Here is a 27810-nt window from a genome sequence, read left to right on the forward strand (position 1 = left end):
TTTCCAGGATTTCTTCTAGAAAGAATATTCCAAAGAGTTTGACACCGAATAAACATATGATTCATATATCTATCTAGACGAACATGTAAGCCAATATATAAGACACAAAAACTCAAGTTTTAGATTATTTAGGAAATTTAGTTTTTGCATCTTAGATCTAGAATTAAGAGAGAAGAAAGTTCAGACCTTTTTCACCATTACCATCAATAAAAATTATCTTTTTTCATATTGTGTTCATAGCATAGAATGAGGAGCTAATCTCCCTTCTCTTGGGAGGGGAGATGAAACATTTTTCTTATGTTTTAAGTGTACAACTTGATAATGAAACTAGATCTAGTTAAAATGGTAGTAAGGCATGCTCGAACTTTCTAATCATGTGATATATCTTGGTCTAGTAGAACTCCATAGCCTCGATCTCTCCTTAATTCATAGTTGCTCCCATCTTCATTGCTAAGTCCGTACTAAAATTAGCTTCTTGGTATGTGTGAGACAATCTCCAAGAAAGTAGATTTTGGGTTGCTCGAAGCCATCTTGCTTTGAGTATCCAAGGAGTTTTGTCCCTACTAAGAGCCATGATAGCAACTTTTGAGTCACTTTCGATCCATAGATGCAACCATTCCTTTGATACCACTAATTCCGCTGCCATTACAATGGCAAAGCATTCCACATCAAAATTTGTGGTGATCCTGAGTTCATAGGCTGTAACTCCCATAACTTGGTTCAAGTGATCTCTGAAGATGATGCCAGCACCATTTATCCCTGGATTACCAATGCAGGAGCCATTGGTATTAGTTTTAATTATTCTAGGCTCGGGTGGAAACCACATGACTTCCTGAATGTAGTTTGGTCGGGCTCTTCCCTTTATGTTGAGAGAGTGTAAAATAGCCAAGTCTTCGACAGTGTTGTACATGTACCCAGTGGCTAACTTACCCAAGGATTTAACTCTTTTAGTAACTTCATTTTTGATGAATGCACTATTCCATCTCTTGTCCTCAAAGTATATTCGATTTCTCATCTTCCATAACTGAGACATGAGCTGAGTAGCAGCAAAATTCCATAGCTCTCTTCTGATGGGGCTAAGTAGTTTAGGAGCAGAAATTATACCTTGAAAATTGATAAGTGGTTGCACCTTGTGAAAAGAAAATAGCCATGCCCATAGTACGTTCTGCAGTGGCTTCACAGTCCCAGAGCATTTCATGTCTTAGTGTTAATCTCCCATTGAGTTTCTTTTTATTCATCCATTGATCTAACGCTCCTATCAGAGGTTAGGAGGTCCACATGACTTTTGTCTCGCTTAGAGTTTTCTTCAATGGGGACCATCTATAGGGTGACTGGTAGTGAAATAACTTAAGTCCCTCCTGTGATTTGGTGCTTTGTATCTTACTATATTTAGGTACAATTACAAGGTAAAACTTTCTTATCCAATCCCTGCTTTATGTTTCTTTCCTTTTTTGGTAAAATTCTTCATTGCTGACAGTGAGAGTTCGAAAAGGGTTGCAAACAAGGATAGATCTTTATGAGTTTGAAAACCCCTCTAACGCTGGGAATGTCTTTTCGAGTGAGGAGAGAGCTTCGACATGTAACCTTCTTGCTCAATTTACAAGTCGTACTGTATCGGAAGAAAGGAGGATGACCTTTGCGGATAAGGTTAAGGCAAATGTTACCATGGAATTAGACATTTCAGAATTGCCACTGCCTGGTCTGAAAGGCAACATACCTTCAATAAGAATACCGCAAAAAGCTTTGGAAAGAGGTCTAAATTTTTACAAATTCAGCTTAGTGTTGGATTTTCAAAAGATAAAACTTGAAGTTGTTCGAGCTATTGCCGCTGAGACATGGCGCCCAAGAGGTAGTTGGAAAATTGTTCAGCTTGGGAAAGAGTACTTTATGATTAGACTCACCTGTGGAGAGGATTTTGTTAAAATTTGGAGTGGTGGTCCATGGAAATTTGAGAATCAAATTCTTAGACCGTCGAAATGGGATCCAGGCTTTGATCTAGATATCCAACGTATTTTGCACGCTATGGTTTGGGTCAAGTTTCCCAAGCTAAAATGACAATACTTGGATTATGAGATACCAATGTCGATAGGGAGATACGTAGGCTATCTTATAGGCATAGACAAACCGACAACAAAGAGGGATTTTGGGTTCTATGCCAGTGTTTTGGTGGATCTCGATTTATCAAAATCCATCCCAAACCAGATTCTTATGGAAGTTCCTAATGGGGTGGATTTCTTGCAGGAGATTGAGTTATCTAGACTACCCAAATTTTGCAGTCATTTCAAATGTATTGGACACTTGATAAGTGAATGTAAATCACTTCAAAAAGAGATGCGAATAGAGACGGACCCAAGACCTGATAAGGAAAAGAGGAATGAAACACATAATAACATTGAAGCTGCCATAACCAAGAAAAAGATAAGCAAAAACAGGAAGAATAGTCGCAAAGAAGTGGGGGGAAGTGGAACCAAGGATTCACAAGGCATGCCTATTTCGACTTCGCCAGAGGATGCGAATGGGAATGCAGTGACTGAAGTTACTCCGATAACAGGCTGCAATCATGTAGAAAGTACTTCAAGTCCTTAGGTTGCAACAACCCTTGAATCTGGGCCTATATTAGATGCAACTATTGAGCAGGTGTACACTACTGTTGCCTCACATGATCGAGCAACTTCAGTAGTCCAAGTCACAGCAGCAGCACAAGTTCAAGACACAGTAGTAGTGATTCACACTACAACCACTGAAGTAGCTATGGAGAAAGAAGACCACAGGTTGGATTACTCTATCTTTTATAAGTAGCCATTGCTGGCAATGAGTGTCCCCCAGAAACTTCCTTGAATGCAAACCCAGCTGAACATTATTTCTCCAACTTTGCGAAATACCACAAACTCAATTGTGTCCAACTTTAGGGATCCAAAAGGCGAGGATGTGGGGGTTCAGCCCATGAATAGTAGAGCTCTTGACTCTTATTCCTCTTCAACAACGAATTTGGCCAAGTCTTCCTCTTCTTCGTCCGCTGATGGCAACAAATTCAATATCTTAAAGGAATCTAAATTTCTTCTTAGAACTGTCAATTGGGGTGATCTGGTCGATGACGATGGGGAAGAAAATTGTGAGAAACCTTGGCAGACCAACACAAAGAAAAAATACAAGCCTGAATGGATGTTGCAAGACTACTCACCTCCATCTACGAGGGCAAGAAATCCTTCTTTTCACAAGAAATGACTAATGTCTTTTTTGGAACGTTCGAGGCATGATAAAAACTTCACCATGTGAATACTTAGCAGAAATTGAGAAGAGTTTGGATTGAAATAGACTCACAGTCTGTAGCTCATGTGTTTTCCCCATGGCCACACTCCTTGGCAACTTAAAACAAGATGGACCCGGGCTGCTGCTAAGCTATCTTACTACAACATCACTCACATGGAAGGAAGATAATTTCAGTGCAAATTCGGCAGCAAGACATGGATCAACATTGCCTTCTTTTGTAGCCAACCTAGAAAATCCATAACAATTATACTTTAGATTCGTCTAGAGTTCATACAGATGAACTCCATGTTTATTTTGGTATAATGGTGGGAACCTTATCCTGTAACTGAAGGTCTTCATATCTTTCATGTAACTTTATATTATATTAATACATTCATAACTTTCCTGTGAAAAAAAGGATAATTTATGATTGTGTAGAACCAAATACCACAAACCTTAGATTCTTTTCTTCTAGTTTTTAGTGTTCTAGTGTGATGATTGGATTCTTTATGACACCTCAATTAGTTGTATGATTAATGACGCATGTGGATTTTCTATGACACCTAGAGTTGTATATTGAATACCATTTAAAGCACAATTTGGTTAGATAGAAGATATCATTGGAGATTGAAGCAGTATTTGATGGAAAGATAAAAAGCATGCTGAAAGCCATATATTATCATCATGGTTATGAGCATAATGTTGTTGGTATGGTGAGTCTCTATTGGTGATCTTACTAAGCATGATAGATTGATTTATTAGACTAATTCTATGATTTTGGTGGATTTATCTCTCCCAAGATATTCTCTCTCTTGATTCATAATTATATATTTACTTTAATTTAGTTGATGCATAGTTTAAATCTAAAACTAAATCAACAATATATTCATTACTTAGCCATATATCTTTTACTTGCATTCCTTAAAGTAATTTAGATTAGGATATTCTATTACCATCAATTAATTATTTAGAGTATGATTGATACCTTGCTAGCCACTATAATAGCTAATCAATATTTAATAGGCTAAGTAAGATTTGTAAAAGAAACATAAAACAAACAATAACACAAATAATATGTAAGTTATATGACTTTTTCACCCATCAACTTCATTTGGCATTGGTTGTTGTTGCCAAAAACATTACCCATGTTGCTCAGTTCTTCAACTTGGTTTCTAGTGTTGTGAATACTTGTGCAGCCTCGTGCAAACATCAAGAGATTCTTATCGATAGCCACAATACAAAATTTCTTGAAGTAGTAGAAAATGGTGAACGGAACTTTCTAATGTAAAGGGTCTCAATCAGGAGATTAGTTTGAAACGGTCTAGAGACACACGTTGGGGGTCTCATTATGCTACTCTTGTCTGTTTTCTTCAATTACTGAAGTTCTTGAGTGTGTGGTAGAAGATGGTCTAAATTCATAACAAAAAGGGGAAGCATCTGCTTTGCTAGAATCATTACAATCTTTTGATTTTATTTTCTTATTACATTTGATGAATAGATTCTTTGAATTACTAATGATTTGTCAAAAACATTGCAAAAAAGTGATCAAGACATTATCAATGCAATGACACTTGTTAAAGTGTCCAAGCAATGATTGCAAACGATGAGAGATGATGAATGAGATATTCTTATAATCGAGATATCTTCTTTTTGTACTAAGAATATCGTCACCATCCCTAACATGGAAGACATGTTTGTAGCAAGAGGGCGATCTCAACATAACGCTGAAGAGATGACAAATTAAATCTTCATTATTATCGTATGGGTTTATTCTACAAATGTATAGACAAACAACGTCTTAAGTTAAATAGTACGTCGGTTTGATAAAGTGAATACGTAACTGTTTCTTTGTGTAGCATACTTGAATCCAAGTAACTCGTTTACTGCATTTGATAAGAAATCTTTGATATGTCTTGCTGAATTTTATTCGAGTGATTTTTACCCTGAAACTCTTTTTTTTAACAGTAAGCTAGGGTTTTGGCTTGACCCTTAACCTGCATTAAAATGATTTCTCAGATACATCTTCCCTTCCTTATCCTCCCTTATAATGTTTTGTAATTGGGCCTTATCCTCCCTTACAATGTTTTGTAATTGGGCAGTCAATAGGGGATAGAAAGTAATACAATTGTCAGTTAAAAGATGCTCTCTCGGGTCAGCTAATGATGCCAAAAGACCTGGTGCCCTATTAGTTTCTCTAAACACATGCCTAAACTCAATAAACTCAAAATTCATGCACATTATCTGGATTGAAACTACTATATCCACCATGAATCGCTCTCAGGGAATCTGACGCCACTAAGACTTTCAAGATACCAATACGAAGACAAGTCGACAAGCCTTGGTGAATGGCAGTTAGTTCTTAGAATAGGACGGAGTTATGCATGCTACTCCCTATGTATACCACTATCGTGTCACCATTACTGTCACGAATTATTCCCCCAGAACCAGCACCTCTGTTGTTCACCACGCCATCTGCATCCAATTTTGCAATGCCCTCATCAGGTTTAATCCAATAACAAGGGATTACCATGCTCTCCTTCAGTTTAACTTGTAGGCGAAGTTGTTGAGTCTCCCTTGTGTTTACAATATCCTTGATTTTCGCCTGCAAATATGTTCTGGTCTCCCTAACAATTACATCAACCAAATCCTTGGCTTGAAGATGTTGAATAGTTTGGAATACTCTCCTGTTCCTTTCTGCCCAAATCTCATGCACCGTGGCACAGATGAAAGCTCAATAGATGTCAGTAATGTCTTTCTTTCACTCACACATTCTAAAAATGCTTGACCATTCTCTATTGGCATTCGTAGTGGTAGTGTAGAAACTCAGGAGCATCTTGATCCCATCCATCACTTCCCTAGAGAAGGGGCACTTAAAAAACAAGTGTTTGGAATTTTCTTTTGAGTGGTGGCAAAAACAACATTCTGAGTGGTGTATGACCTTTCTATATACTAACCTGTCCTGAGTTTGTAAACTCCCCAAGAACAGTTGCCAAGTGCAGAAGGCATTTCTCGGGTGTACCCATGTCCCCTATACCAAAGATGCCCATCGGACTGCAGGAGATACTCTAGTAAGGGTTGCATAAGGAGAATTGGAAGTGTACTGCCTTGTATGAGATAGAGTCCATATAATTGTGTCCTCAAGTAGATTCGAGTGTATATGAACACTACGAATCTATTGTTTCAATCCTGAATCTTGAAGAAGCTCAATGTGGGCATTCCAACTGCCATTGGTGATCAAATCACTCACTTTGGCATCTGATGTGAGTATACCTGTCCAAACATCTTTGGCATGTTGATTTTGGCTCAAAGGTACTGCCGAGCACCATAAATCATGCCAGATAAAAGTGTTGGAGCCATTAGCTATTCTACTCCTTAAGAATTGAGCTGCAATAGGTCTGATAGCGAGAATGTGCCTCCATACCCAAGAGCAATCTCTAGGACATGCCATGGACAAGAAATGTTTACCTTCGAGGTGTTGCTGATATACCCATTGCACCCAAATGCTTCGCTTTTTAGCTGCAATGCTGAACACAAGTCCACAATATATTGCTTTGTTCCATCTATGCAAATTTTTAAGGTTCAGGCCACTTGCTTCCTTGGAGAGACACATCTTATCCCAGCTAGCTTGATGCATTTTCCCTTTCAATTCAGTTCCATTCCAAATGAATCGGGCACAAATACTAGAGATAGTATCAAGAATACTTTTGGGAAGTATAAATGATCATGCCCAATATACATGGAAAGATTGGAGAACAGATTGAACAAGTTGAATTCTCCCAGCATGTGATAGAAATCTAGCTTTCCAATCAGTAATTCTTGAAGTGACTCTCTCAATGAGTGGTAGGCAATCTTTAATCCCCAATCTTGCTGCAATAAGGGGAACTCCAAGATACGTAACTGGTGGATGAATAAGGTTCACCTATACACTGGTAGCTAAGATGTTAGCATCGCTCTCTGATATACCCCCAATTAAGATGGTAGTCTTAGAGTTATTTACTTGTAGCCCTGAAGCTGTGGAGAATAAATTCAATACATTCTTTATAGTAGTTAAAGATGTATGATCAGCTTTAGAGAAGATTAGAAGATCATCCGCAAAGCACAAATGCGATTGCTTGATTTTCTTGCAATGAGGATGCATCTTGATACTGTTAGAGCTGATGCCTTCCTGTAACATGCACCCAAGGACCTCCATGACCAACACGAATAAATATGGGGAGATGGGATCTCCTTGCCGAAGCCCTTTTTTCCTTTTGAAGAACCCTTCAACAGCTCCATTGATTATGACAGAGAAATGTGGAGTAGTCATACATACCGATATCCATTGAATGAGTTTAGGAGGGAAATTAAACTGTAGCATCATAGATTTAATTGTTTCCCAGTTGACCATATAATATGCTTTCTTGAGGTCAACCTTGAGAGAGCATCTAGGAGAGATCCTATTTCTGGTGGAACCTCTAAAAAGTTCATGAGACAAAAGAATATTGACTTGAATGCTTCATCCCGGGATAAAGGCAGTTTGGTTGGGTGAAATCAAATCTTCAATCACTCCTTTGAGCCTGCTAGTGAGCATTTTTGTAATACACCTATAGATAATGTTACAACATGCTATAGGCCGGAACTCCTACACCTTAGTAGGATTTTTTACTTTAGGAATAAGGCATAATAAAGTAGCATTGACTCCTCTTAGCATGTGGAAAGAAGTGAAGAAGTTGAGAACTGCATTGGTGAAATCATTTCCAACAGTACCCCAACAGTACTTGTAGAAAAAAAAACATTAAATCCATCCGGCCCTGGTGCCTTTGAGTCGTCCATGGAAAACAGGGCTTTCATGATTTCTTCAAGGCTCACATCAGCATCTAGGCTAATTGCTAAGTTGGGGGGAATAGTTGCTCTGACATGGAGGTTGAAAAAGAAATTTTCTTGGACCTGTATTTGAGAGTTAGTACCCAAGAGTTCTTGATAGTAATTCAAAATCTCACTAGTCACCTGGTCTTGAGTGTTCAATTGTACCTTCTCATGAGTTACAAGTGTTTTGATGTCACTTTTGTTCTTTCTCTCCGTAAGACAGTTAAAGAAATAAGTCATGCCTTTATCTCCCTTTGTGAACCAATCATATGAAGTTTTTTTTAGCCAATTCACCATGTTCTGCTTTGGCCAAAAGAGCATATTCCTCCATTGTAACTTTTTCCCTTCTTACCAGAGAATTGTTCAAAGGATCATCCTAAATCTGTTTTTGAAGACTAAATAAGAGTTATTTTGTTTCTTCTACCTTTGCATGAAGGCCAGAAAACAACTGCTTTTCCTAAGGTCTTAACTAAAGCTTGAGAAGTTTGAGCTTTTGAATAAGGACATACATGGGATTTGTACTTATAGGCCGATTCCATACATTGAGGAGCAAAGTATTGAACTCTGGATGATAAACCCATGAGTTGAAAAACTTAAAAGAGCTTGCTTTCCTGCTGTAGTCATACCACTTTACCTATACAGGGCAATGATTTGAAATACCATGTGGAAGAAATTCTGCCTCTGAAGCTCTGAATGTACTAAGCCATGCTGAGTTGACTAAGCATCTGTCGATCTTAGACATGATTCTGCTTCTCCCTATTGAGTTATTAGACCATGTGTAAAAAACCCCTGAGAATTTCAAATCAGTCAAGCTAATTAATTGTTTACAAGCAATCAATTCCCTTATGTCCCTCGGATGTACAGGTGCACCCCCACATCTCTCTCCTGCATAAGTTACATTGTTGAAATCCCCCATTATGCACCATGGATCAGAGATCTGAAATGTTAGAAAATTCTGCCATAATCGTATCTGGACTGCTTATCATTTCTGGCATACACTACTGTTAGGAAACAACTTGTGTTTTTAGCCAAGATGGTAATTCTAGAATGGATGTACTGATCACATGAATTTATTGCTTGTACTGCTACTTCATTCGGATTCCAACATAGCCACACTCTACCACTACGATCAGAATCATAGTTATTCAAACAACTCCACTATGGGCAACAGATTTCCCTAACTGTATCAAAATGTTCTCTTCGAACTTTAGTTTTAAGTAGACCCATCACACACACATGCTTTTCGAGTCTCACCTTATTGACTTCCTGAGCTTTATGGTGATCATTAATTTCTCTGACATTCCACACACTAATTAGGCTACTCATCGATAACTATTTTTTATTCTTCTTCCCTTTAGGTCTTCCCCTCCTCCTCTGTTCTACTGTGAACTTTGAACTTCCTCAATCTGAGCTATATTATGTTGTGCTTGTGATCTAGTTACTCTGGGCTCTGGCATTACGATAGCTAGAGGAGTAGTTGGTGTCAATTCCTCATCTTCATTTTCATACAAGTGGTCCTCAAAATATTCAGTTTCATGTAAGGATTCTCTTTCCAAATCTTCCCTTGTTAGTAGCTGAAAAGGATTTGGTTGTATTACCAAATCACGTTCCTCCTCTTGAGTCTCATGTACTCTAATTTGCATTGTTTCATTCACTGGATTTGCTAATTCTGTCATTTGGAGGTTAGCGTTCTCTGTATGTGATGAATCCTCCTCAACTTCTTGGTTTACAGGAGTCGTATGAAGTAGCGAGGGCACTCCTTGGGCGGTTGGCCCAGAACCATGCTCTCGAATCTCTTCACCTCTGTCATTTATGGCACAACTTGTTCCTACTCCCTCAGAAGGACTAGGGCGATATCTAACTCTCCATATTCTTCTACTTTCATCCTCTCCTCTTCCATTACCAATATATATTATTGTATTTCTGTCCACATTCTCATAACTAATATTTACGTTAGAGTTGCTTCAATCCATTTGACAATTTTCTACCTATGTGCTGTTAATGCTTGCATCCAATCCAGTAGTTTGTACATTATAGTTTCTGCCCACTCTCCTAAGTCTACTACCCGTGAAAATCCTCCTTGTTACATTTGCTTCTCTCAAACAGTTGTCAGTAACATGGCCAAATAATTAGTTTTTCTCACATCTTTTTGGGATCCAGGGGTACTCAAAGGATATTATTCTTTCATCTATCTCCTGGTTCTAGTTCAATAGTGAATGAGTCTAGGAGTTTGGGTGATATATTGACCTCAACACAGACTTGAGCATAGTCAATTCTCTTCCTTTGCCTCGTAGCTTCATCTTGGCTATAGGGGATACCCACTTTGCTGGTTAAAAATCCCAAGCCATCATCAGTCCATAATTCCTTTGGTACATTGTGAATTTGACCCACACAGAAATCGTTGTTACCATTGTTCGCTGTTTTTCGACTCCTCGAGTTCATGGACTGATTATAAAGTAACGACCACCAACAAAGATTGGACCTTCTTCCAGGACCACTTGACGAGCTTCTTCACAAGAGAATTTGAAGTAGAAGAAATCTTTATCTGCAACCATTTCAAAATTCCCTCTATCCTTCCATCTCTGTTGAAGAAATTTTTTGACATATCCTTCCATCTTTGTCCACTTTGGAATTTCTTCAAACACTGTCAATGCACAAACTACTAATGAAACCCAAAAATGTGATTTCAACCAAACTTCCACAACAATCAACTACCAACTATGCCAAGGTAGAACGTTTGGTTCTGATACCAATTTGTTGTGCTCTAAAACTATGGAACACACTAATCCAATACAACAAAAGCGTCAACCAACATTAAACGCAGTAGAAGCGGCAAACCCACAATAATAGTGTATGAAAAACAACTAAATAACTCCTAAAACAAGTAGTAAACAATGTAAATTACTCACCAAAATAGCAAAGCAAACAACACAAGAAGAGAGACGAAGATTTACGTGGTTTGGTTTGCGCCTAATCCATAACCAAAGATAAACTCCAACTAAAAGAGAATCAAATAATGTTACACATTCACCTTGGTTCAATAGAACCCCTAAATTCTCTTTTCTTGTGGTGTATCAAATCTCTCGTACAAAAGTAAGGCTATCAATGGATCGGTTTGGGTCAGATTCTGGAAAATCCGAACCCGAACCGATAAGATAATTGGGTAACTAAAACCGAGCTGAACCGATAATATTATATTTCATCTGAAACCGAACCAAACTAATAACATATTTTTTTTTTGTCAAAATTGATAACATATATTACAAACTGAAATCAAACTGAAAACTATAAAATAAATTAAATCGATGAATTTCACCCACACAATTGATAAAACCTATACAAAATTAATCATAAATATTACTAAAATGCCATATTATCGGTTCAGGTTCATATTGGTTCAGTGGAGGGCAAACCCAAAACCAAACCAATATTTTATCCGAACTCAAAATTGAACCCAATAAAACCAAAACTGAAATACAAAAAACTCAAACCACTTTTTACTGGTTTGGTTCAAGTCGGTTATTGGGTTATCGAAACCCATTGACAACCGTATACAAAAAGGTACAAAACCCTAACTTTGTTTTTTCAGTGTAGCTAAAATTTTGATAGAATACGAAATTTCAATTCATTTCAGCATTCCGAACAATAGGCGCCCCAGCTATAGACTCTCCACAAATGATAGGTGCCCGCCCATGATCACAACAGGCGTATTAGAGGCACACCAACTCTCATGAGAATAAAAAACACAACACTTCACTTATCAGAGGCATGCCCGACTATATAATGTGTATCTAAGCCGTAATCCACATTTACTTATAAAAGATCAAAATGGTACACCAAAAAGAAAAGAAAAATCAAAATCGTTATTACAACATCTTTTATATCACACTAGCATCATGCACATGCGTTGCACGTCTTAACAATACCCCACCTGACCAGAAAATTTCCGAAAAAACAAAGTTCCCTTTAACATCTCACAATCAAAATCATTGAATGAGAACTCCAGGAATAATTGAAACCTAGAACTAAAATTGGATATGTGACATAACCAAGTGAAGACAAAAAGTCAACAAAGGACACACATAAACAAACTTCAGAAATTCAATTTTTACATTAACAGAAGAAACCATAGTTGTTTGCAACATCAAGAAGCATTACCCATTGGAGCTTAAAAAATTAATTAAGAGGGAACAAAAATAGATTACACATGAAGCTCTAAAATGCAGTTCCGCCTTTAATATTTGGTTCAAACCAACAAAACTTCTCTGCGCGCTTGGTTGAAATAAAATTTTGCTCTATCAATCTGAACTTTCATGAGCTCTCTTCACCCATCCAAAACCTTCCTCGAAAAAACATCTTCGTCACACAACCCAAACCGCGCAAGTTCATTTTGTGGAAGATATAATCTCCCATCTTAAAGTACTATTAAGAGAAGTAAAACAATGTTAATAGGTTGATAAGTGCTCAAAAAGTGTAATTTAACCCTCGATTATGCCTCTTGTTTAGTCATCTTAGTGGACAAATAGTGTTTGTAAATTATGTTTTATGATTCTACAGGTGAAAAATAGAGTTTTGTAGAATATTAGATAAAAAAGGATAAAACAGAGCAATTCAGAGCATTAAAGATCACATGGAAATCCCGTGGACAATCATGGAGAAGGCCAAAGAATTGAAGCTATTAAAGATGCGACTTTGACCTATTTTAAAGCCTATTTGGAAGCCCAAGGCCAAATGATTCGTTGCTTGGACCAAAGCCCGCAAAAGAGGATAGAATGATAGAGCAAAAGAGGGAAAATAGACTTCCGCGTCTGGGTCGCAAGGATCGTGCATCTAGATGCAATGATCACGTCAGAGACGCAAGGATCGTGTGTCCAGACGCATGAAACGACACTGTAGCCACTTTCTTCTCAGTTTTGGAGACGAAATTGGACTCTAAAAGAAGTTGATTTGTATTAGGAAACAAATGGTAGTTTGGAATGCTTCTAGAACTCATTGTAACCCCTATAAATAGAGGACCTAAGTGCCTCATATAATTGGCCAATTCACTCATACTTTGGTTTTCAGAAGTTGAGGCAGAGAGAGATTAATAATAAAAAATTCGGTTTTAACTAGTCGAGTCTTAATAAATTAGTCTTTTTACTCTTATGTTCTTCAACTCTTCTTCTTCTCGTTCTTCGTGTTCTTCCTTCTTTATGGAAGACTAATCTTCTCCTTTAAAGGAGGAGATGAAGTCGGTGCTTAAGATTTAATGATTCTTCTGGTTCATGGTGTTTTTCAATTAGGTTAGTTTTTTATGTTTTTAGTTATTAGTTCTATTGCCCACACCAGAGGATGAAAGTATAAAATAAAGTTTATGTTTTGTAATATTAACATCATGCTAGTGTTCTTTACTTTTCTTTTAGTAGTATAATTCTTTAGAGTCAGGGAAGTATTCTTTGTATTGCCTTAGAAAGGATAGCTCAGGGAGTGACTGCCTAGGAGAAATATATTTTGTATTTGCCTTAAGTGGTGATTCATTGAATGGCCGCCCTATTAGGAGTACTCCTTGATGTTGCTCTTGGTAATACATTGAATGGTTGCCCGAGCTTACATAAAAGGAAAAAAGATATTAATAGCATAAACATAGGAACAACCTTAAGTAGAGTTAATTGTTAACAATGTTTCGTCCAAGAAGGCATCGACACTCGCTCGATTGCCTAATTGTAGTATGCTTATAAGAACAACCATGAAACAAAAGGTCATAGATTAAAAGTATTAGTAGATTCTAATCTCTTGAATTCTCTCTCTTATAAATTCTCAATAGTTTAGTTAGTTTAGTTTAATTTAGCATTAGAATCTAAAATCTCTATAATCATAGTTTTTAATCTCTCAACCCCCCTTCCAGTCCTGTCATTCACATAACATACACTTAAAAGTGGAACAATACTCTACTCATCCTTTACTTATTGAAGGATAATTAGATTTTGATACGCTTCTATTTTGTTCAACGACCATCATCTATCTACATTATCCATATACCATATCTCATAAACACAAAAAAGAGCATGTATCATGGGTAAAATGGTAGGATTAATATAAGTATTGCTACAATGAAATAGTTGCTTGTCATCTTGTAATATTATAAGCATTACTACATACTTCTAGGACCAAAATTTGATTTAGCCTATGGTAACTGGTGTAAAAATTCTTGAGACCACCATTTAACAACAATGAAAAGAGACTTATTGTATATAATGTTACCAATATGTTGAATGGCTAGCAATCTTGAACATGCCAAATTTAAGTCGTAAGAACTTAAATGAAGTATATATATATATAGGTATTAATGCTTACTCTTCTATGACATCTCTGAAGATGCTTGTAAGTTGAGTACTAATACCTAAACACAACGCTGCGACATAGATTTTGTGGACTGATTGAAGTTGGAGATTCATGTACAATCCCCATCACTGGGATACTCATCAGGCCAACAATTCCAACTACATGGTAGCAATACAGATAAAGCTCTTGAAAATGCTCCTGTATAGATTTCCTTGTATCTATTCTCATTCTTTCAATCATTCCTTCAATCAGGTCTGAAAAAGGCTACATATCATATGCTCTTCAATTCAACGAAAATAAAATAAAGTCTCTATTCCCATTTATAAAGAATAACAAAACTCTTATGGATTGAATTTGGTCCAATGACTATCTCAACAGTTCTCCTATATACACCAAACTGATTAAAAGAAGTTAATACAAATGAAAATAACAGAAAAACTCTTAGTCTTAATCATCGAATTTCATTGAGACCTCGTATCATATATATTCTAGAGTACACAGGAGAACAATCTAGGTACCTTAGCTCTGTCTCGCGACAGTCAATTGGCTCAATCAAATTGGTTGGCACTGAAAGTTTTATCAGAGCCAATGAGGCATTGAAACCAATATACATGGTTTAAACTACACAACTTTAATTTAATCTCTCAGCAGACCGTTGCTTCAAGACAGGATTGCAAATGCTCTGAATGACTAATAGAAGTTTCGCAACAAGACCTGCCTCAACAACTATCAACAATATTGGTATTGGGCTCCTGACATTTTCATGCACATAAACATATAGCTAATACTTCTATTATGTAAACGACTTGTTGGATTACAACAGAAAGCCATAACCAAGATTGCTAGAAAAAATCAAAATTGTCAACTCATGGTACAAAACTCTATAAACTAATGCGTAACTAAAGCTATTGATCTTTGTAAAATGAAAAGTAATAATGCATGTAACATACGTAATTTTCACATAAGAGATAAATTAAAAACCTTGCATCAACAAAAAGGAATATATATTCTAGTGATATCATCGAAATATGTGGGAAACCCCAAGCAGATGTTTAGTTGGTCTTTAACTCCATGACAATGTGATAGTTTAAGCAGAGAGTAAGATAAAGTGATTCAAAGAAAAAAAACAAAAACCGTTTTGACAATTTTCCCATTGCTAGAAGCTAGGTTCCATATTACATTGAGAATTATTTCCAGGACGTGGATTTTACTTTGGGAAGATTTTGTAGTTAGTCATGTCTACAACCCCAGGCTGAGGCCAAAAAGAGTGGGACTTTATCATCTTTTACTTGAGTCAGTAATAGACTTTACTGAAAGATTTTTCAATGACACAGCATGAATGTAAAAGAAAAAGACAGTAAAGTGAAAGTTATAGAAATAATAAGATAACATGGTATTTAACATGGCAGAGGGAAGAAGTTTTGTACCAAACTTCCAGAAGAAAATTGGTAGTTTTGGGGTACACCAGTGCATAGAGAGTAGTCAACCTAATATATATATATATATATATATAGAAAGTGTAAAACATATCTCTCAATAAGGCAAGTCAAAAAATATTAATTTTTTCTTCTATATTAGAACAGGTTCTTCCCACTTCTTCTTTTTTTCGCCTAAATCTTTTTTTTTTTCTTTTTCCAAAATCATTTTCTATTTTGTCCAGCACGGCCTTAATTTCTGAACCAGACATAACTTTAGGTTTCTCCCAATACTCATGCTCTCCATTGAACCATCTTCTTTTCTTCCGAAATGAGTGATTTGGCGGGAGAAAGCACCCATGATCCATATAAATTGTTTTACTGCTAAAGGACAACCACATTAAATTTGTATTAACACCACAAATAGGGCATGCAGTTTTACCCTTTGTTGTGCAACCGACTCAGTTCCCAAGGGCTGAAAAATCATTTACAGTCCATATTAATACCGCCTTTAGGCTGAAGATGGTGTTAGTAAATGTATCATAAACCTCCACTCCCATAATCCACAACAACATTAAATCATCGATAAGTGGTTGAAGATATACATCGACTTCATTTCTAGGTTTCTTTTTTTCCAAGAATCAATAATACTAGCATCAAATGTTCCTTTCTCATGTACAACCATGGCGGGAGATTGTACGTACACAACATGACTGGCTAGCAACTATGTGTTGAACTAAGATTACTAAATGGATTAACTCCATCAGCAGCAAGACCAAGTCTAAAGTTGCGCGGCTCTGCTAAGAACAATGGCCACTTCTTGTTAACTTTTTTTCATGCCTCGGAATCTACTGGGTGTCGCATGTTACCATATGTACTCTTATTGTTGTGATGCCACCTTAATTGTTCAGCCAACTTTGGCAATTGAAACATGCTTTTAAACCTTTGTATTATAGGAAAATATCTTAACACCTTTGCGGGAATACCTCTCTTAATCTCATTGGTCTTATCATCCACAAACTATCGCGAAGATTTGCATTTTGGACACGTATCAATTTTATCATTCCTAAAAAGATAACAATCGTTAACACAAGCATGTATCTTTTTCTCTTTGAGTTGAAACTTTTTGATTAATGAGTCTGCCGAGTATGAAGAGTCAAGAATGGTGTTCCCCGCCGGTAACATATCTTGTAATACCCTTAGAAGCCCATTAAAAACGTATCTGAAACACCATGCATAACTTTAAGTTTGTACAAGACAACTGTTGCTACCAACTTTGTGGATTTGGTGCAACCTGGATATAGAGGGAGTTCTGTATTTTTAGAAAACTCTTCAAAATCAACACCAATTCTCTCTTCAGTGATCTCTAGTTCAAAAGCATCCTCATGCTCAAATGCAGCTTCACATAATTCAACTGTCTCTGTACTTTCTACACCAGATTGCACTGAATCTAGTGGTTCCCCGTGTCATAACCAAATCTTATACGTCGAATCCATACCTTTTATTACTAAGTGTTCGATAACCTTATCATCATCTCCACAATAAAAGTTTTGGCATACTTTGCAAGGACATCTCAGGTTCGTTTATCCTGTTCTAGTTTTAGCGAGTTTCACAAATTTTTCAACTGCTCTTCTATACTCTACCGTATGTCTAAAACAAAAAAAAAACAAAAAAAATAAAAATAAAAAAATAACTAAAAGTGTGGTAAATATGTGTCAAATTTTCTGAAAAAAACAATATAGGGAGTTCTTTTTTAGAATCTCTGCCAATGGGCCCAAGCTTTATCCATTATTACACTACAACTTTCCTCTTGGACAGTGTGGTGCACCAACTGTCAAGCTTTTACGGGTGTCAATTTGTCTAAAATTTCAAGCAGACGACTAGGTGTCTAAATAGACCTTAATTACCATGTCACTGAACCTCTGTTCACTTTAACTTAGTCAGTTGGTGTGAAGAACAAGTCCACTTTTAGACGTTTTAAAAAAATTTAAAGCAGCAAAGCTTGTTGCCTTGTATACTGTATCTCTATCTAGTCTTCACAGTAGCCTTTTATATTGTATCTCTATCCAGAAACAAAACAAGCAACATGTCTATACAAGGAAAACATTAACAACAAGCAGTATTCCACAAACACAATTTAAATCTAAAAACCACATGAACGATATCTATACAAGCCAAAAAATTATAAAAAACACTAATCACATTATTTATATACACCATGTATTGGTGTATATATAGTAGATAAAGGAATCATAGTTACAGAGCAAAGAAGCAGTAGTACTGTAGTAGTATATATCATGGACCAAAATATCACTGATATATCTGATATATCACCGATATATATTGGTATTTTAGTACACCGATATCAATATTTCCAATATATATCTACTGAATATAGAATCTTTTTTTTCCGATATATATCAAAATTTTCGATATAAAATTTTATATCACCGATATAATCAATATATCTGATATTTACGATATATATTAGTTGACTTTTTGACTATTTTTTAATGTAAATCCGATATTTCCAATATATTTATGATATTTTCGATATTATATTTCTGATATATCTTATATTTTCAATATTTTAAATAGTTTGGACTGGTCACTAAAAAAATAGATATATCCGATATATCCTATATATATCAGTTTTTAGGTATACCGATATATTTATCGATATCGATATTTTAGGCCTTGGTATATATCATTTTTATTTGTGCAGAGCCCACATAAGCCTTGTAAGTGGACGATATAATCGAGCAGTAGATCATCAAGCCACATACGATAAGTTGAATAAGTGTGGTTTTTACAGAAGAAAAAAAGCACTAACCACACTTATTCATATACACCAACTTCTCTTATCAAATCTATTTAATTGATAAAACAAAAAAATCACATATAGTGAGAAAACCATACCAAAAAGATATAACTTCAAGATTTCCGATTTGATGTTGCCAAATACCGTATGAAAACTTCGAAGAACATTGAAAAAATGTAAAGGAAAGATTTTTTTTTGGTTAAAATAAAGAAGGAAATGTAACAAATGAAGATGAGGTTTTTCAAGGAGAAGATGAGTACCGATATCAGATTTGCTCTGTTTTGAGATGAGAGGAACAAATACATTTTGACGGGGCTTAGTGAGGGTTTTGATTAGAGAGAATAAGACGTGGTGTGGTGGCTGTTTTGCTTAGAGGTTTCTTTTGGAAAAGATGTAAAATAGAAACAAAGAAGGCGGACTCAAATAATGGACCTGCCGGCAACAGCAGTAGTCTATAAAAACGCAATCGAGGGCCAAATGCCCAATCCTTTGTTTTCGTATTACAACAATTGATAGCACTTTTTTATAAAAGTTGTTGAATAAATACTATCTATTTACATTTTTCTAGTAGTGACTTTTGATTAGGGGTGCAAGTGGATATCCAAATATTCGAATTCGATTCGAATTCGTATTCGAAAAATTGGATATTATCCGAAAATTTCGGATTCGGATATTTTTTTTATGTCCGAACTGGTTTCGGATACGGATTTGGATACTAATATATCCGCATCCGATAATATCCGTTCCGATTTAAAAAATTAATAGTTACTATATATAATTAATTTATTCATTTTTTATTGTACAAAATATTATATAAAATCATAAACTAATAATATAAAATTATAATAACAAAATATTAATAATAAATGACAAATATAATATTTATACTAGTTTTTATAGTGGTAAAATGAATTATTCAAAACAAATAAAATTTTAATTAATTTTAATTTTTGGATCGGATATTATCCGATATCCGTTTCGGATATCCGAAATCGGATTCGGATAATTTTTTTAATATCCGTCGGATTTATATTCGGATTCGGATTCAGCCATATCCGCATCCGAACCTATCCATTTGCACCCCTACTTTTGACAGAAATTTCTTTGTCACTGTTGTTGTCTTCCAGATGCTCATCATGCATTATATTGATGCCAAGAGAATGCGTTCACTACATTAATATCACAAATCAAGCAACTCATATGCTGATATGCTTAGTTGATTAAGCATAAATTGGATACCTCAAGCAACTCATATACATGGTTACCACATTTTTCAATTAACAAATATGTCTCCTAATTGTATATGAACATGGATATTGCAATTTGATAAATATGTAGTCCTCTAATTCTTTCTCCTACTCATGCTTTAATAGAAAACAGTGGGCACAGTTTATGTATAGGATGCAATTTAATGAGAATTTATTTTTTGTGAATATGCTATACAATATCAAACTTTAATGTTATCAAGTAGAATTGCCTTACCAATTTAGATGCTTACCCCCACAATAGATACAGAGATACACCATTTGCTTCCATTCCCATTCTAAATTAACAATGGACATTATCAATCGTGATACTTCATCTTCAAAGTCAACTCCAAAGATTCTCCAAATTCATTTAGACAATGAACGTCTATGGATGCAAACAACACATTGCATTTCAAAAAGAAATATAGGGTTATATTGACATACCCCCCTCCCCCCCATTAGGATTCCCCCCCTCCCCCCAACTTGACAGTCAGAAGGAGTCAACCAATAGTGGCCGTCAGTTGACTAGTCAAGGATTGAATTATCATAAATACCATTTTTCTGTGGATATTACGAAATTTTCCATGGACTATGATGTGCCACGTATTGGACACTGTTCAAAACCCACAACTCGAAATTAGACATATTGGAGTAAAAACCCTTTTCTCAAATAGTAGACCTAGCCATCAAGTAACTTTGTCTTCCTCCTCCAATTAAAATTTTCAAAAACATTTTTTGTCAATGAAAAATTTAAAGATGGGAGGTGGTGATGGCTAAAGTTCCAACGGTTGTGTCTTGTGTGGCTCCAATACTCACAAAACTGTTCAATGCATTTGGATGTATGTAAATTGCAAGAAATGCAATACACAGTGCAACTTACTCCAAAACTCCAATGGTAGAAATTACGTTCAGTGTGAAACATGTGAAAGTATTCATTTTATAGATGAATCTATTGGTCATTCAAGTCATCGATTTGTAGATGGTGATATTGGCAATTCAAGTGAAAAAGCTAAAGAAGGTGAACCTGTTGCAGCCGATATTGGGTGTTTTATATGTGGTGAAAAAGATCATTGGTCCTATACTTGTCCATGGAAGAGATCCCCTTGCAGTAGGTGTTGTATGTCGAGATTGCTTTTGACTTATACTAAAACACAGAGCAAATGCGAAAAATTTTGAAATGTGAAAATTATGAGTCTTTTCAATGGTTGGAAGCGGCACTTAAAGTTTGTTGAGTTGAGAAGGTTATTGAAGCAACGAAGTTGCTATATGAAGAATCTCCTTGCAATAGGTGTCGTACGCCGAGATTAATATTGACTTCTACTAAACCTCACAGCAAGGGCAAGAAATTTTATAAATGCGAAAATTGCTTGTCTTTGAGAAGAAGTTGTCAGCAGTTGGGAAAGTAGTTGAAGCAAAGAAGTTGTCATTTGAAGAAGAGGAGAAAGAAAGTTCTAACTTTAAATTTAGTTTTGAGTTTACTGTAGACGATATTTCGCAAGCTTTTGATGCTAAAATTGTTCTTAAAGCAAAAGCGCAAAAGAAATGAGTTTGAGAAGAATATCTGGTGATAAAGGAAGATGCTAATTTAAGATTTGGGACCCTTAAGATTTTGATTGGCTCTTTGTCAGAAATAAGCTTTGGTGTTCTTAATGTAATGTTTCCTGCTGTATGTGGTTTATCAGTTTGCTTATTAGAGTCAAAGACACATTGCTAATGTAATGTAATGTTTCCTGCTTTGAAGTTGCTAATGTAATGTAATGTTTCACTAGTATGCTAATGTAATGTTTCTTGCTGTATGTAATGTCTCCTGAGAATTGTATGTATGAGAATTGGTATTTCACATTATCCTATTCACTACACACACGAAAGTCAGAGACACATTACAGAATTGTGAGTCTCCTGAGAATGGCAGGAACTCACTAAAATATTCCAGGGACATTTTATTTTAGTGTTGTAGATAATGGTGTGGTGTCAAATGAATTTCTAATGATTTGAGCTGGGGTTTGTTTCATTATAGTGGCGCTGCTTAGGTTGCAGGGCAGTCTTATACTAGAGATGTACTTGTTAGTCCAAATGGAGAGTACCCAGATGAGATAGAGAAAGAGAAGTTGGTTTCTACACTGGAGAAGTGTGGCATCAAGGAATAGGAGCTTTATATGGTTGATAACTTTATATGGTTGATAACTATTTATATTAAGATTAAAGTTAAACAAAAGGAACAATTTACTATATAGAGATAGTGAATGCGGTATTGTAGGACTCTGAATGTAGGAGTTCTACATAATGTCTCAAAAAAAATGGAGAAACAATGAGATACCTTGCACTACAAGAATACTGAGCATTGGCCATGGTCATTGACCGTGGCTAAAGACCTTTTGCCACGGTTCTAAGCCGTTGCCAATGCGCCTGTTGCTAATCGTTGGCCACAACTAAAAACTGTGGGTAAAGCTTCATTTTATGCCACAGTTATAAACCGTTACATGGGCCATGGTGTGTTTTCCCGTTTGCCACAGCACTAAACCGTGGCTAATGCTCACACGACCCCGTGCCCATGCCTTTTGTGGAATGGATCTATAATTTGGCCACCAGGTCTAGGCCGTGGCAAATGTCTTTTATTGGACTGTATCTAATGTTTAGTCACAGTTTATGGCCGTGGCAAATGTATTGAATTGGATAAAAAAATTGACTCTGGCGCCATACTAAATTCATACAATTCGCATCACACCTGCATGTCATACAAAATTCTATCATTTCAATCAAACCCACAAGAATCTTTGCAGGGATTTCGCCAAAGGTCGAGCCAGACTACTTTTAACAATTTTATTGACATCATATTTTATACAAGTGAAAGCACATACTAGCGCAATCAACATGGTAAGGTACACAAAAACAGCTTTTGCAAGATCTGTATTCACAGGTTTCCCAAGAAACCCTTCCATGACAAGGCCCCATATGACAAGAAGTGTCCCAAACATGCTCATCCTACCAGGTTTCAATAGACCCACAAGAGCTCCTGCCACCGAGAAGTAGCTACCATCAAGAACTTGGTAAGAGAGGCAAACAAAGTAACAATGAGCTCAAAAAAGAATCATGATGATGCATATCTCATTAGTGTACTAAGGCAGCTTCATGCCATAACATAAATATTAGGATGTCATGTGAATTAAGAGTGAAGTCCTCGACGCGAAACTAACTTATGTAATTCCAGGTGCATTGGACAAAAAATGGTAAAAGAGCATCAAGTGCTTATACTGGATGAACTTGAGGTCAAACATATTTGTGCTGAGCAAACGCCTAAGTGAAAACCAGTGAAGGGTGCCCTGAACAACACTAGTCGCCAATATCAGTAGCTATAAATCTCAATAAGTTGGACCCAACAAAGTTAAATTTCAACCTGAGAAAATGAAAACTTACCCCTTTAAGATCCCCTGAGGTAGAAGGGAGCAGCCGACAGACCTCTCTCTACATTCCATGTTGAAAAATTAGGGCAAAACACATAATGGGAGCCATTAAAAAAATCAAAATATAAAATAAAAAATAAAATATAATTCAACCCTTTCAAGGATAAACACAGTGGACTATACTGTACTTTAGTAGTAACTCACTTTATATGGCGGAGTGTTTGTAAATGTTGACTTCACATGCTGAAAATCTATGAACTTTGTTACATCCAGTCTAGCAGGCCATCTACATCAAGTACCAATAATAATGAGTGGTCATGAAAATGAGCTATATTGAGTGTCACTAGCCTATGAAGGAAACTGAAAATCCTTACTTTGCAGGCTCAGAAATGGCATTTGAGTACTCGCAAGCATCAGAGTCCTCTCTATGTGCATAAAGTGTACAATAATGAACCCCACTTTTACATAGTACCCCCTGCCACTGACCTTGTCCAGCGTTATCTAAGTTAGGAGGTTCAAAAGGAGAAGGAAGTGGAGGAGGAGAACCGGGTGGAGGTGGAACCATAGGTGGCTGAGACATTGGCAAAGGAGGTGGAGAAGGAGGCAATGGTGGTCCCATGTTTGGAGGAGGAACAGGTGAAATAGGAGGCATAATTGGCTTGGTAACTATGTGGTCAACATGATGCAGCCTCCTGGAACTGCTGCTAGTGGAGTTACGGAGGGAGGTATGAAAGGTGTTGCACCCACATTAACATGGAAGTTACTAAGCCTTACATTAGGGGTGAAGTGTGTAACGCCCGTATTTTAAATACGTATTTTTATATTTATTAATTAATTAAATTATTTATTTTCAAAATTCGTCGGATTGGACTCGGGATACGTGGGCCTGGTTTTGGGCCCGAGTCGGTGTTGGGCTTGGGTTTCGGACCCAAGTATATAAACATATTGTTCTGGAAAATAGGGTTCAGAGAAATAATAAAATAATGAAAATGGAGGCAGAGCATGAAAGCTGGATTTCTGGAGGGTGGAGCGCGACGGCTCGGACTCGGAGGAATTTCGTCTAGCTGTTCATTATTGTGAGTAGTTCGTTTCTACTTCACCGTATACGCAAAGAAATTTCTTCATCCCATGTTTTCTTTCAATTCATTCTCGCTCATTATCTTTGGTGTCCCGTTGAACTGTTAAAACTAGGTAAGGGTAGTATGCCATTTTTGGCGTGAAGTTATTAAACCGTCGAAACTACTGAAGGGGCTGTTGGGCGGGCGCCCTTCAAACTAACTTTGTATTGAACTCGTTTTTCGTTATGTTGTGGGGTTGGGAGTATATGAGTTTGGAACTGTTGGAACAAATCAAAAAACTCGTTGGACCTTTGTCAATGGAGGCGCCGACCATAAAGCGAACTTCCCTCTAACCGGGTTGTTTGGTTTTGTGGGATGGAATACGGCGAGAGTCGCTGGAGCTCGGTAGTGGTCGTAGATTAATGGCGGCCAAAGCTACAACCTAGAAATCGCCAGTTTTATGCTTTGAACTTTTTGATTGAAACTAGATAATGTGATTTATGTTGTGATGATGGTGGGATGTTGTTGGGTTGTTAGTCGTTTGAATAGTGGTGGTGGAAGCTTGAAAACAAGCCGCTAATGGCGCCAAAGAATCGCCCAAATGGATTTGATTAAGTGAAGGGTTGTTGTGTGGGTTGGACGATGTTGGGTGGCTAGTGTAGTGTGTAATGGATGGTTGGGGCTGTCGGGTTAGAGCTTGGTGGAAGCCATTAATGGCGGCCGAATATTCTCGATCTAGTTTTGGGCGATATGTTGAATTTAAGAATTAGAGTTTTGGTTTTGTTAAAGATGTAGGGGTTTTGATGAGGATCAAAACCGTGTGTTTGAAGTGGGTGGTCGTGTGGGAACTTGTGATGGCCGGATTTTTGGTGGAGGTGGAGGTCACTGGAGGAGGAAGATGACGGTTTGGGCTTGGGCCTTAGGTGTTTAGGTTGGGCGGGTGTGGGTTAAGTTCCTTGGGCCGACCTTGTTTTGTTTGCCCCGGTCGAGCCTTAGATGTTTGGTTTGGGCCCAAATTCTATTAGTGGCTTGGCCGAAATTTCGATGGTGGTTGGCGAAATTTCGGTTTTAGTTTATGTGGGCGAAATCTAATTTAAGTGGTTGGGCCCTTTTCTTTTGTTTTGAAATTTTTGGATCGAACCACTTAACCTGTTTGGGCGGTTCAAGATAAGTTTTGGGCCCGTAACTAATATTGCATGGACCACCCATTGACTTAAAATAGATCCAATTAGGTCGCAAAATAAATAAGTGGACTTTTAGACTTTCGGGTTCTAAAGTTTGGGCTTGGCCAGTTGGGTCCGAACCATGACCGTGGTCATGAGCCCATGAGTCATGCACCTTTGACCTTAGCCATGAACCATGGCTATGACCATGAACCTGTCGAACACGAAAACGACAGTTTGACTTTGACAGTTTGACTTTGACTAGGACAATTTGACTTTGACTAGGACAGTTTGACTTTGACCATCGACCGTTGACTTTGACCTTTGACCATGGCATGGTGACTTTGACTTTGACCATGACATGTTGAGTTTGACCTTCACCATGATGTGTTGACCTTTGACCTTTGACCGCCGATTTGTGAATGTTGACTTTTCCAGTTTTCACATATTTGTTTATATGGACAAATATAGTAATAATGTATTGTCGGATATTGTATAACTTGGTTGGTCATTATCTAATTTAGCTTTGACGTGAGTAGTGTGTAAAATATATATATTGGGCTTTGATTGTGGATTTGTGGATCGCTTTTATTTGTGCTTTCGCTTTATGTGTATATTATATGGACACATATAGTAATAAAATCTTTGTGGAAGCTAGTATATATTTGGTGGTCATTATCTAAGAAAGATTTGACCTTGATGTTGTGTATTTTTGACACGTGATGATATTGAGATGTTAGGAAACATTATATTCCTAATAATGTTATAATAAATAATGTATGCGATACGTGGAAGCATTGTGACATGACATGATATAATACGTTATAATATATTGATGCAATATCTTGGAGAAATGTATATACATTCCATTATTTTATATGTGAGATGCTAGTATAGCACTGGTGAATATTTGCCCACGGGAGTGTGGTGTAGTGCAATAATATATTGGCACGTGAAAGAATGAAAATGGTTATGAGGTAACTGAGATATTTCTATGTATTGTGGCTTAGTGCAATAAGGTAATTGACCGCGACGTGGTATAGTAGAAATGCTTATGAGTCATAAACGATGACACCAATAAATTACGAACGAAAATCCTAGAACCCTCGACTACCACAACTCATGTGATTTGCCTTGTGTGGGGGCTTATGTGATATGATTGACCCATGTGTTGGGTGTATATATAAGATGTTGATTGACCCATGTGTTGGGCAATCGTGAGCGAATAGTGGCTTGATATATTCCGTTAAGAAAATAGAACGATGATGCTAATATTTTATGCCGAATAGTGGCGGTCTTACATAGATTTGGCTTCCGCGTGAGGATTTACCGTGTCGCGGCATCCCCGCCAGGGTTTACGCACGGAGTGGCTCATTATGTAAGGAGGCATGTGGATGTACATGTTCGGGGGTTTTTCGATTGTGGTAGCCAGGAAACTAGGTAAGACATAGATACGACGTGATTTTAGGGACACACAAAAGAAAGCCCGAAATAATCTAATTATGGTAATATGTTGGTAAATGATATATCTCTAGATAGATGATTTGTATATGGTTATTTGGTTATAGCTTGGTTAGAACCTAAAAACCTCGATGGAGGAACTACATGCCTTATTTATTATGAGTATAGTTTGTTGTGTGGTTAGTGGGAAGTTAAAAGGCTCGATGGAGGAACTACCGCCTAGATTATTGTACTTAAGAATGTTGTATTAGTCGTGGAAAGTTAAAGGCCGGTGGGAGAAACTAACCTGCCGTTATGGATCATGTATATATTTGTATAAGTATATGTTGTTTTAGAGCTACTCACACCAAAGATTTTTATAATGCCGAATCCGATTTGCATGTTTGCTTTATCGGGTGTGTTCATTCAATGAACATAGTTGATAAGTTTTGACAGTTTAGTGTTGTGTTGAAGAAGAGCCGTTTCGCTTGTGGTTTTGCGTTAGCGTTGATCTCGTGATTTGTTTTGTTTTCCCTTGAGGTGATATAGAATTTCAGTCTAGACAATGTTTTTGTATTTTCATTTGTAAATTTTATTAAAGAGTTATTGAAAGGAGAGTTGTAACCTAATCTTATTTGTGAATCTTTGTCATGAAGAAGACTTTTGTATAATTGAAATTTTTATTGGTTTTTAATTATCCGCATATTTTAAAACTGTTTATGGGTTTTTGGGAGTGGAGAGTGCGTCACACCTCGGAGATCGAAGAGTCGGGGACAAATAATGTTTTCGACTTAAAAAAATTCGGTGTAATGATTTGGTATCGAGCATTTGGTTAGCTTAGACTTAGGTG

The 27810-nt window shown here is 36.8% G+C and overlaps 3 protein-coding genes and 1 long non-coding RNA gene across 5 annotated transcripts; all 4 read right to left on the minus strand.

The window, feature by feature from the left end:
- Positions 1–421: 421 nt before the first annotated feature.
- On the minus strand, positions 422–1198 carry LOC147488880 (uncharacterized). The gene has a single exon (XM_086574512.1). The coding sequence runs from the start codon at positions 1196–1198 to the stop codon at positions 422–424; it is 777 nt and encodes a 258-aa protein (XP_086430638.1).
- A 5223-nt stretch (positions 1199–6421) lies between these two features.
- On the minus strand, positions 6422–6859 carry LOC147488881 (uncharacterized). Its single transcript, XM_086574513.1, has one exon. It carries the CDS (start codon positions 6857–6859, stop codon positions 6422–6424), a length of 438 nt encoding a protein of 145 aa, XP_086430639.1.
- Positions 6860–14701: 7842 nt separating this feature from the next.
- LOC147488882 (uncharacterized) lies at positions 14702–19216 on the minus strand. Of its 2 annotated transcripts, none has more exons than XR_015203150.1 (2): positions 18750–19216; positions 14702–15129 (listed from the first exon to the last, which is right to left on the minus strand). It is a non-coding gene; the product is annotated as an uncharacterized LOC147488882 (long non-coding RNA). The 2 variants fall into 2 exon arrangements; XR_015203151.1 differs by having other exon boundaries at positions 14702–15141.
- Positions 19217–22776: 3560 nt separating this feature from the next.
- On the minus strand, positions 22777–24082 carry LOC147488883 (uncharacterized). The gene is made up of 4 exons (XM_086571822.1): positions 23674–24082; positions 23504–23585; positions 23313–23360; positions 22777–22911 (listed from the first exon to the last, which is right to left on the minus strand). The coding sequence occupies exons 1-4, from the start codon at positions 23949–23951 to the stop codon at positions 22891–22893; spliced, it is 429 nt and encodes a 142-aa protein (XP_086427948.1). The 5' UTR covers positions 23952–24082; the 3' UTR covers positions 22777–22890.
- Between the last annotated feature and the right edge of the window lie 3728 nt (positions 24083–27810).

Source organism: Coptis chinensis, chromosome 7 (assembly GCF_015680905.1).
Source record: "Coptis chinensis isolate HL-2020 chromosome 7, ASM1568090v1, whole genome shotgun sequence".
Taxonomy (NCBI): Eukaryota; Viridiplantae; Streptophyta; class Magnoliopsida; order Ranunculales; family Ranunculaceae; genus Coptis; species Coptis chinensis.